An 11,059-nucleotide genomic window follows, 5' to 3' on the forward strand; every position below is an offset into this window, starting at 1 on the left:
CAGTATTTTTTTTAGAATAACATTTAGTATGCTTAGAACAATCATAAAAAATAATCTGCATGTGATAAAGCTTGCATATTAATTTCTTTTTCTACGATTTCTACCATTGATTTAGTATGAGTAGAAGCAATTTGTCTTGAGACTTCTCAGTTTGTTAGTTGTATCTAAAAAGAAGTTGGTGAACATTCCGTTTTGAATGTCATGCTCTTGCAAGCTGCAGTAATATATTTAAGATAAGTGCAAAGATCTGTTCAGATTTTTGTGTGATAGACAAACAGGTAGTGGCATTTCAGTCCTCGTTATATGTACACTTTGTAGCTTGTATATCAACACTCAGCATTTTAAAAGAACTGTATGAAAGAAAGGAAAAGCTTGATAAATGTACATAAACTTCTTTGTTTCCTGCATGTTTGGACACACTATGATATCTCCCATCAAATTCAACTGTTTCAATGACAGACCAATAGTCAAGGTCGCACTATTGGGTTTTTAAAGACACCAGAAGCCGTTTCTTTATTGAGAGGGGTGTTTTTGTATTAGCTTGAAAACAAATGATAAAAATATTACCAGTGTTCCACTAGCTGCTGTTTACTGTTTTACTGTTTACTGTTTACTGATGTTAGCTAAACACAGGTCTTTTCCACTCAATGGAAGAACAAGGCCTGACTGTACCATTCACCTCTGGAATAAAAAGGAGTCTCCATTCACATTTCTGTCTAAGAAGGTTTCAGCTATAACCAGTCTTCAATATCTATCTAACTTCCTCAAACAACAAACTACTGCTTGATATTTTACTTCAAACAACTACAGTAAATTCCACTAAACAACTACACTCTAGGCTCCCAGCTACTATAATTCCCTGTATGTAAATAAAATAAAATAAAAACGGGGGGCAAAGCAAAGGGGTGTGATACTTTATCACTGCCAGAAGGGGGCATGGTAGTATAGGCCCATCAGAACACAGTGCCCCAGTGCACAAGGCAACATACTTTGTCCATTACCACAGTAGGGACAGGGGACTGAGTGTGGTCTATAGACTGTAAAAACATGTGTACCATTTTGGCTGCATGCACACACAAGTCCAAAAACATGTAGGAGGTGATGTAGCACACAATCATGTAATAATTTCCTGAAAATGTAATAAAATGTGCACTTGATCAAAAATGTAATAAAATCCAATAATGTAATAACTGGACCAATAATATCATAAAATGTCCTGACTCCTGTCCTGTTTTCCTGCACTTATTGGACTCTTACAGTGGGACATATTAAATTGTTACACAATTACAGACTAATTTCTTAAAGTGCATCGAGTTCACCTGATCACTTCAGGTCACTGAGTCCAGACTCTTGAACCGGGGCACTGAGACTTCCCTCAGGGTTTGCTGGCTTCATTACAGCACCAGTGGTGATGTCTTCTTTTTTGAACATTCTTTTCAGGGCTGGCCTTGAATTCCAGTCGTGTTTTTTGGCAAACGTGTAAACACATCCGAAGAGATCAGGAAATATCAACATCAGATCAATGTTGGCTGCATCCTCAGCACTGCAAACAGAGACAGAAATACCAAGTAATGAACATTCAATTCACCAATCCCTAAAAGAGAAAAAAGGAGCTTCTTGGATATTTAGAGACAGATTTTAATTATGAAGTAAAGTACATGTCTACTGCAATAGTTAACAGTATTTTCTGCATCTCTGTTCTGACTCTTGTTTATGGTGTAATTTATCTGTCAAATATTGCTAAACCAATTAATAATAATAATAACAATAATAATGATGATGATGATGATGATGATGATGACGATGAAAATGATGATGATGAAATTTATACTTTGTGTGCACTGTGGATGAAATCTTGACCCCCATTGACCTTGCATTTGTTTTTGCCCAACTTTTCAGAGCTATGTGGAACAGCATGGATTGTGCTGAGAAAGAACTCTACCAAGCAACATCATCATGTACAGTAAGTAACAAATATTCCTAGGCTTAAAAAAATTAACTATCCCTTTAAGCAGGGTATTTAAAAGATGACACCAATTCTGCCTGCCTGAGCCCCTCGAGGAGACCACTCCAAAGAGAAGGTCCTCTGGTGCAAGAGTCTTCTTTGGTCTTTAGAATGACTATGATGTTGAAAATATGTGTGAAAATACTGCTGTCAAATACTGCTCTTTCAGAACTGTCTTGTGAAAAAGGTCCGTTACATGCAACAGTTTACGTCAGTCAGCGAGGTTTTAAAAGTTGCATGGCAATCTGAATTCCTAGATTTAACCTCAATCTAACTTACTAGTGCTCAAGGAGGTTGCGTATGAAGCGCAGTAATCCCAGTGTGTTGTCATGGTAGCTCTTCTTCTTCTTCTTGGCATCCACCTTCTGGACTAACTCTGGAGGCAACTGGAAAACCAACAAAATCACTCATAAAGTTGCTTCCAGGGAAATAGAATTGCTGCAATATTGATGTCTCTGTTACCTTGGTTTTCCACTGACTGAAGAATCCATTTTGGTCCAGTTCACAGATTAGTGTCTGGTCAGCGTCTTCATATTTCGCCACCTCCGTCTGATTACCAATCTTTCTCAAGTATTCGACTCTCCTGAAAAGGAGTTGTAGGCTACTTTAGGCTAAATGATTCCCAGCATGAACATACCGTAATATAAAACAGAACGCTGGAATATTGTCATGTCGTATTATCCAAAAATGTTATTGTCATTAAGCCATGGAAACACGTCCTACATGAAAACAAGACTAGGTGTAAAACCTAGTACAGTATATAGCTGACCCAGTGTTACCAACTCTTACAAGGAAAGTAGTCAGTAGCACCCACCCTGTTGCACCCCACTCCCTCCACCCCTTGCAGCTGCAGCCCCTCCCCTGTATTTCAGTCAGTGCATTTCAGTATCCCTCACTCAGGGACATTCGGGCAGAGGTGTAGTGCTATCTGGAGAAGTGGGGGAGCGCGCCTATGAGGATGGAACACCCTCCTCCCCCGACAGCCAAGGTAGCATCAACATTTTATGAGAAAGGCTTGACTGAATTATTTTTCATTTGCATAGAGCAAGCAATCAATGTGTTGAACAGACATGCTTTGGGTAGTTTTGGAGGTTATTTTTCAAGTGTCTGTCCATTGGCCCTACAGAACTGCATTGAACAGCCATGCATGCTAGCAAGCAGAGTAATGAAACAAATTATAGGGTTTTGTCAGAATCAATAGAGAGGCAAAGTGAGTGGCACTTCCTGCTTCAGCACTGTACCAGAGATTTTCATCCGCCATTTATTTTCCCATAGACATTTCGTAAAATGCTTATAAAAAATAGTTTTACTTTGTCAAACCAAATGGTTCAGCTATAATCGGGAGAGACCATGGAACATTTCACTCTGAATATATCAGAACCATTTCTTTTGAACAGGTAAAACTATTTTATAAGCATTTTACGAAATGTCTATGGGAAAATAAATGGCAGATGAAAATCTCTGGCACAGTGCTGAAGCAGGAAGTGACGTTCACTTTGGCTCTCTATAGGTGTGATGGAAAATGTCCTTCCGTTCTCTCACCTTTCATTGGGCCAGAAGAAGGGATGAGCCAAACATTCCTCCACAGTAGGTCTCTTCTTTGGATCTCCATTGATCATGTCCTCAACGAGATCCTTTGAAACCACATCTTGAACATGCTCCAGACAGGAGATCCCTTTGTGAATGTTGTACTCACATTCATAGGCTTTGCCAAATGGATGGTGTCCTCCAGAGAGGATGTAATAAATCAACATCCCTGCCACCTTAAGAATTGACACAAGAATTTATTAATTACAGAATAATTTTTCACCCAGTCATCAATTAAATGGCTCAATCAGAGGGAAAAACTAACTCACCTGTATATCAGTACTTGACTTGTATGGTATATCAGTGTCTTCTGTCAATGTCTCTTTGGCCATCCAGCATCTTGTTCCTGCACTTCTTGTGTGTAAAGTCTTTTGTCCTTCAGGTATTCGTCGGCTTATGCCAAAATCAGATAATCTGGCCCTCCTCTTAACATCTGCAGGACAAATGGCATAGACAGTAAATTATGTTATATATTGATAAAAAATAAAATCCAATATTTGTGTATACCGTACTTTTTAAATTTCAGACAGTGAATTGCATGTTTACTAATTTCTTACCAATCAAGACATTCTGGGGTTTGAGATCCCGGTGGAGAATCTGAGGATTTTGACCGTGAAGCACACTTAAACTATGGAGAACCTGATGCACAAGTTCTCTCCTCATTTCAGAGAGATTGTCTTCTGGAAATTCACGTCTGATATATTCTTCTAGGGTGTATTCACATAGCTGAAGAATAAGGTAACCAAAGTTCTCATCGTCTGCAAAGTCAACATATCGTACGATGGTCGTATCATCAAGCTCTGGAAGTCGTAAAAATCCTTCCTCGTTCTTCAATACCTGATAGTTGGATTTAGACATTCTCTTAACTGCGACTTCAGTGCCGTCACTTCTCAACCCCAAGAAGACTTCAGTCCCATCACTTCCCTTTGCTATGCGGAATTCTGCATCTTTCACATACATGATGCTTCCAACTCTGGTTACTTTACTGTCACCAGTGTTAGCAAGCTTCTCTAATGTATCCCTCCACCTTTCACTGATTTTAAGCCATTCCTGTGACTTTAATGATTTCCCAGTGTTGGGGAGGAGAGGCTCAACATTTGAACTTTGAACAGAATCTGAAACTGAAAGTGCTGTTGGGTCAGTTGCAGCAGAGCAAACTTCATCATTTGGCTCCTCTGGCTTTTTTGCCTTTTTCTTGGATCCTGGTAAGACTTTACTGGTTGGTGTAGAATCTTCACATTCTGAGTTTGGTTTGTTGAAATGATTTCGCAATCCTCTAATGATTTCCTTCAGGTTGTTATTACTTTGCATGTCTACAGATGTCAGTATATCCTCAGGCACTGAAGTTATTCCCTTTTCTGTAAAGATGTCAGCTGCATGTTCAAATGAAAGCATGTTGGCAAGTATGCCATATGCATAGACTCTTACATCAGAGCAATGTTGTTTCTGCACAAAAGGAACAATTGCTGTGCATAATTTGTCAAGGAATATCTGATCCCAGCCATTTTCGACTTCTGTTTTCTGTGTAATCACGTAAATTGTTTCCAGAATAGCTTTCAGTACATCAGGAGTGTGACTTGAGGAAAGTCTTTCCAGCAGGTGGGGGATCATACCCAGCGATATCTCATTTGGTATCTCGCTCATTGTGCAGAAAACTGATCGTAGACTTCGAACAACTAAAGATGTGAACTTTTCTGGAATGTTCGGAAAGCGTTTGACTGCATCCTCAATGTAGGAGTTCAGATTTCCTGTGTCCTTCAGCAATTTAATACTTCTCTGATGGTACTCTTCAGCACCTGGCCCAGTAATACTAAAGACTACTTCATATATGGTCAGATGGGTCAGAGGATGCTCCTGCAGCATGTGACCGTCACACATTTTGAAAACATCATCAGGTTTTTTCTCTGGTATTGCAATGGCCAGATCAACAAAATGTTTTATTTTGGAACATACTTCGTGACCCTTTGATGCAAGGTCATTTACCGCTTTGCATATTCTTTTATTGGCTTCTCGATGTTGAGGGTGTTGCGGAGAAAAGATTGTTACATTTGCACCAGCACATATTAGCTTTTTCATGACATCTTCTCTGTCATGGATGGCAGCATTTTGTAGTGGTGTAGCTACGGTGCGATTATCCCCTCCATTTGGATTAGCTTTTGCTTTAAGCAATTTCCTCACAGAACCAGCTGTTCGATCAGTTTGGGAAGATGAGGCATAATGCAAAGCTGTAAACCCCTTTTGAGACGTCTGGTTTGGATTTGCACCCTGTTGTAGCAGGAAATCACAAATATTCTCATTGTAATATACCACAGCAGCCATCAAAGGGGAAATGTAATCATTCACCGCTATGCATGGGTAAAGTCCATTGATGTCATTGTTGTCCTTGAAAGCTTCCTTGAGCTTGATGAGTTTGTTGCGTTTACTGAGTTTATTGTCAATCATACACTGTATTATAGGATGTGTTTCTCTCTGGATGGTTGTAGCCTGTAACTGTAGGAGAACTGTAGCAGCCACTTGTTGTTGTAACTGTGGGGGGGAATCCATTTCTTCAGTTCAGAATAACTGTGGGGCGACAAAATTAATTATGAGGTTAGTGTAACATTTGGTGGCTTTTTAAATTCAGTTATATACTGTACTGACAGCTAATCATTTTCTGTGATCAAACAGCAACATGATGTCTGCTGAAGTTTATCTCTGCATAACGGAAAGTCTATTTGAACCAGAGACAATGGGATATCAAAGTGAGCCACCCCATCTTTGAGCTACTTCCTGTATTTGTCTCACGTGGGTTGTCAGGTGGGATGGCCAAACCTACATAAACCAGCCATAGGACACGTCACAGTAACATCACGTGAAGAAGACTGCAGGTATGACAAACAAAAACTAGTCTTTTCATATAAACAATAATTAATCACTGTTGATTTAAGTTAGACGAAATTAACTTGTTTGGGCTTTTGCCCACGGTTCTCCATGGCCGCGCCCACTTTGGAGACTTGCGGCAGGTCCTGGATCTCTTGGAGGCAATGAGAGGAGTGAACATGATCTCAGATTATGACTCCCATAGTCATCAAAGTAAATATTGGGCCCATTGTCTGAAGCCACATATCTTCTGAACATTCTGACAATAAAATGATATTTTTCAGACAGATCAGGAGAAAATGTAATTTGTTCAAGACCTGTCTCTGAAGAAGCAGAATAGCACAAACATCAGCATATAGCTAATAACAATAATTCTGTCATCTGTGCCCACTGTCTACTGTGTAGCCTATATTGGTATAAAACTGTCACAGATGTTGTTTCAGGGTCTCTATCAAGAGGAGAGGATGGGAGGTGGTTGTGTTGGTGGGTTTGGTGGTTACATAGCATCGAAATGTAAACCAATTCTTGACAAAAACGGGTTACAGAAGAGGGACAGAAGCATAAAATACCCTCTATCCTGCACTCCATGTTACTGTGAGGACATGGGCTGCAGTACCTCTTCAAACCATTTCCTTTAGCAGCAGCGGTGCTTCTGAGATTCTTGTAAAGCATGTGACTTACCTGTACATGAGTGTTGGGCAAACACAATGTTTCAATCTGATTTCCTCTCAAACATTATGACTGAGGCAGCACATACAATCATGTAATAATAAATAATAATAATGCATTTTATTTAAAAGCGCCTTTCAGGTCACCCAAGGACACTTTACAGGGTAAAATCAGATGCAGAGCAACAAGTAAGCAAACAGTATAAAATATAAAAGAGTGGAAGGGAAATAAGATAGAACAAAAACAAAGAAACTAAACAGTAAACAAAGAAAACACCATGGAAATTACAGGGAATATGCTACTTTGAAGAGATGAGTTTTGAGGCTGGATTTGAACAGGGGGAGGGTGTCAATGTTACGAATGTCAGAAGGGAGTGAGTTCCAGAGTTTGGGAGCAGAGCAGCTGAAAGCTCTGCTCCCCATGGTGGAGAGCCGGGCAGAAGGGACAGAGAGATGGATGGAGGAGGAGGATCTGAGGGAGCGGGTAGAGGTGGCAGTGTGGAGGAGGTCAGACAGATAAGGAGGGCGAGGTTGTGGATGGCTTTGAATGTGTGCAGGAGGATTTTAAAGTCTATGCGGAATTTAACTGGGAGCCAATGAAGTTGCTGTAGGACAGGGGTAATGTGATGGAAGGAGGGGGTTTTGGAGATGATGCGGGCGGCTGAGTTCTGGACCAGTTGGAGCTTATGGAGGGATTTCTGAGGGAGACCAAAGAGGAGGGAGTTACAGTAGTCGATGCGGGAAGTGACAAGGCTGTGCACAAGAATAGCGGTGGTGTGGGGGGTGAGGGAAGGGCGGAGACGATTGATGTTGCGTAGGTGGAAATAGGCAGACCGGGTGATTATTATTGATGTGAGATTTGAAGGAGAGTGAGCTATCGAGGATGATCATGTGTTGGTACTGTAAGGCCTGATTATATATTTTCACATCATTCATATTGTAAGCTACTGTATGGTTGGGATGTCACATCCCTGAACTGACAGGCAGCATTATTGTTTCTCAGTTTAAATGTTAATACAAAAACCAATCCCTGCTTTGATTAGGATAGAGGATTTTCTATTCTAATTAGATTTTCTTGATTTATAAGTCAATACAAGCATATAAACTCATAACACTTATAAACTCAATACAACTTATAAACTCAATAAAACCTTTAGGCTTGGCTACTTTTCCCCCACAACCCATTTCTGGATTTTTCATACATTCACTTGGAAGCCCAATCACAACTTCCTCAAATTAAACTTCCTACATTTTTTCTCTGAAAGGTCTAATAACCTTGAGTCAGTGTTGGTGGTAACTCATTACAAAAGTAACATATTACATGTAATATATTACTTTTAGCAGTAACTCAGTAATATAACTTATTACTTATAGGATTTCAGTAATATTATACCAGTTACTTTGTCAAGTAACTCAAGTTATTGAGTTACGTTTCATTAAATCAAAGCACATATTTAAAAAAGATACAATAATTTCCTAATCAAACTGTGTGTTTTTATGCAAATAACCACTATAGATGACAATAACAAAGGAAAATAATAACATTTCAAATTTTGGATTGTTTACACTGACTTCAAGGCAGTTGAAATTATTTTTCGGGATGGTTCTGGGGCGGCGATGTCATTCTGCTGCTGCTGTTGTTTTGGTAAAAGTAATGCAAAAGTAGTGAAATAAGTAAGGAGTTACTCTACATAGAAAGTAATATTGTAAAGTAACTTATTACTTTCAAATGAAAGTAACTAGTAATATGTAGTATATTACATTTTGAAAGTAACTTGCCCAACACTGCCTTCAGTCAAAGTTATCAGATCTTTCAGAAAAAAAAGTTAGTTACTGACCTTTGCTGGTGGTGTGAAAATATATAGGATTAATACATGCATTGCAGACAACTGAGGCAGTGACTTGGTTTCACACTAGGCTCACTAAGAAGAGGCTGGACACATGTTATGAATATGTTGGAACTGATACAATTGACTGATATTATTGATATATACTGTAATTGACTGATACAATACTTTTCTTATATCCACGAAAATGTTGGTAATCCTATTGAAGAGAATGGGACTGTGACTCTTCCTTTATTTTTCCGTTCTGAACATCTGATCCCACTTGAACCAATTGTCTGATGACTTCTGGAGATGAGTTTGGTAGTCTGGGTTTATAGACCTACCTACCACATATTCACATACTGTAGCCTACGATAAAAGTGTTTTCAAATGTCCACTTCCAAGTAAAGGTACAAGCAGAAGTAAAACCCTATATGCAGACCAATAGTTGTTTTTTATCTGACCTCAATTGATTGATACCAATAAAGTTAAGCAAGAAAAAGACCTACCAGTGCGAGCCTGTGTGATGTGGGTCTGATGAGAGCTCTGCGTGCTCCTACCTGTGCCTGTCACTTCCTGGACACACCTATACAGTACCCTGTGTACGCAGGTTTCCTGTGCACCCAGTTACCTCCATCAAGTGCTCATGCCTGATGTGTGTATGCTATGTGCTCTAGTAGTGTATTATACAGTATGTGCTTTTATTGTAGGTGTGTCTGTTTTGCCTGACGAGTGTGTGCCCTGTTCTATTATGTTAAACTTACCATATCAAAGTATATTGTCCTCGCTTGTCTGTCCCTCTCATCATTAGATTCTGTTCTGCCAAGTTACTGGTTGGACTGGTTGAGGTTGGGCAGCGAGAGTTATGGTGAGTCATGGAGAGGCATCTGAAGATTGCAACACGTTGCACATCAACATTACAAATTAACCAACATTTTCCAATGTAAATTTGAAAACGTCGGTTAATTTGAAAATGTCGCCGAGTTTCCAGTTAATTTCAAAACATGCAAATAAAACAACTTGCTTATTATGGTTAGGCAACTAAAACAACTTGGTTTGGGTTAGGCAACTAAAACAACTTGGTTTGGGTTAGGGCTAAATAAAAGTGTCAAATGTGACTCACGGTTGAAATTAAGACTTTGGAAACACTGGGATGCAAACACAGTGTCCAAGGAAAACTTACAATACACCCATCTGTCACCCTGACCACAACACCCTTTGCCATTTCCTTAGCAGACTATCATTATTTACACAACCACTACAGGTCTAGGCGTTGACATACACCTATCTAGATATGTTGATATGCAACATATTTTGGTTCACAATGACATTCAACATTCAGGTGATGAGGCTGGCACATGAGGGCACAGCCCAGGGACACTGGAGGCTGGATTGGACTAACCATAGACACAGAGAGGTGGGTTAATGAATCAAAAGAACAAACCAAAAGTGGTTTTCTCCAGTCATGGTCCTGAGAAAAATTCCACCCACCTAGACAGGCCTCAGGTTATGGGAAAAGCAACTGCTCTAGCTTCTGGAGTTCAAATCCTGGTGTCTTTTCTCTGACTACAGCTGCTGGCAGCTAGGTCAGCCACCTCCCAACTTGAAACAGTTGGGCTTCCTCCTATACGATGTTGGTTCCTCAGAGATAATTAGTTTATTATTGCACATTCAGTCTATTCATCCATAGGTCAATTCCCCTTATATTTTAGCTGGTCCGCGACTAGCAGCGCCAGATCTACAGATGAGAATCTCTGTGATCAAGTTACACCATTGGTGGGCGGGAACACGTGGTCGGCCACAGAGAGAGAGACAGAGAGCAGCGAGAGTGAAACTGGCCCAAGCACTAGCATACTGTCTAAATAAATACTGTTTAAAAAAAACACATTGTAAATGTTGTAAAACATGGTTTTGTTGTCTTTTTTTTTTTTTTTACAATTGCTCTACTGGCTTAGACCTGATGGGAAATGTCCATCAGTGAGTGAGTGAGTGAGTGAGTGTGAGAGAGAGAGAGAGAGAGAGAGAGAGAGAGAGGGGGAGTGAAAATATATAACGGCAACAACAACAACAGCAGCAGCAGCAGCAACAGCAACAACAACAACAACAACAACAAC

The 11,059-nt window shown here is 39.8% G+C and overlaps 1 protein-coding gene across 2 annotated transcripts; it reads right to left on the reverse strand.

Moving 5' to 3' along the window:
* Nucleotides 1-9,586, reverse strand: LOC310779321. Of its 2 annotated transcripts, XM_083639858.1 has the most exons (8): nt 9,455-9,586; nt 6,037-6,154; nt 4,150-4,189; nt 3,862-4,025; nt 3,548-3,768; nt 2,468-2,588; nt 2,285-2,391; nt 1-1,543 (listed from the first exon to the last, which is right to left on the reverse strand). In XM_083639858.1, exons 4-8 carry the CDS (start codon nt 3,922-3,924, stop codon nt 1,324-1,326), a joined length of 732 nt encoding a protein of 243 aa, XP_083495984.1. In that variant the 5' UTR covers nt 3,925-4,025; nt 4,150-4,189; nt 6,037-6,154; nt 9,455-9,586; the 3' UTR covers nt 1-1,323. The 2 variants fall into 2 exon arrangements, with proteins under 2 accessions (XP_083495984.1, XP_083495983.1); XM_083639857.1 differs by lacking the exons at nt 6,037-6,154; nt 9,455-9,586 and having other exon boundaries at nt 4,150-5,338.
* Between the last annotated feature and the right edge of the window lie 1,473 nt (nt 9,587-11,059).

This window comes from Poromitra crassiceps (assembly GCF_964638095.1).
Source record: "Poromitra crassiceps genome assembly, chromosome: 7".
NCBI classification, from domain to species: Eukaryota; Metazoa; Chordata; class Actinopteri; order Beryciformes; family Melamphaidae; genus Poromitra; species Poromitra crassiceps.

Bases quoted from the DNA above. Each gene is read 5' to 3' on its own strand.
- LOC310779321 (XM_083639857.1), bottom strand. From the start codon at position 5,236: ATGAGCGAGATACCAAATGAGATATCGCTGGGTATGATCCCCCACCTG. The intron at 2,589-3,547 runs GTGAGAGAACGG...ACTCCTTTTCAG, and splicing joins TTCTTCTGGCCCAATGAAAG to GAGAGTCGAATACTTGAGAA. The intron at 1,544-2,284 runs GTAAGTTAGATT...CTCTGTTTGCAG, and splicing joins CGCAACCTCCTTGAGCACTA to TGCTGAGGATGCAGCCAACA.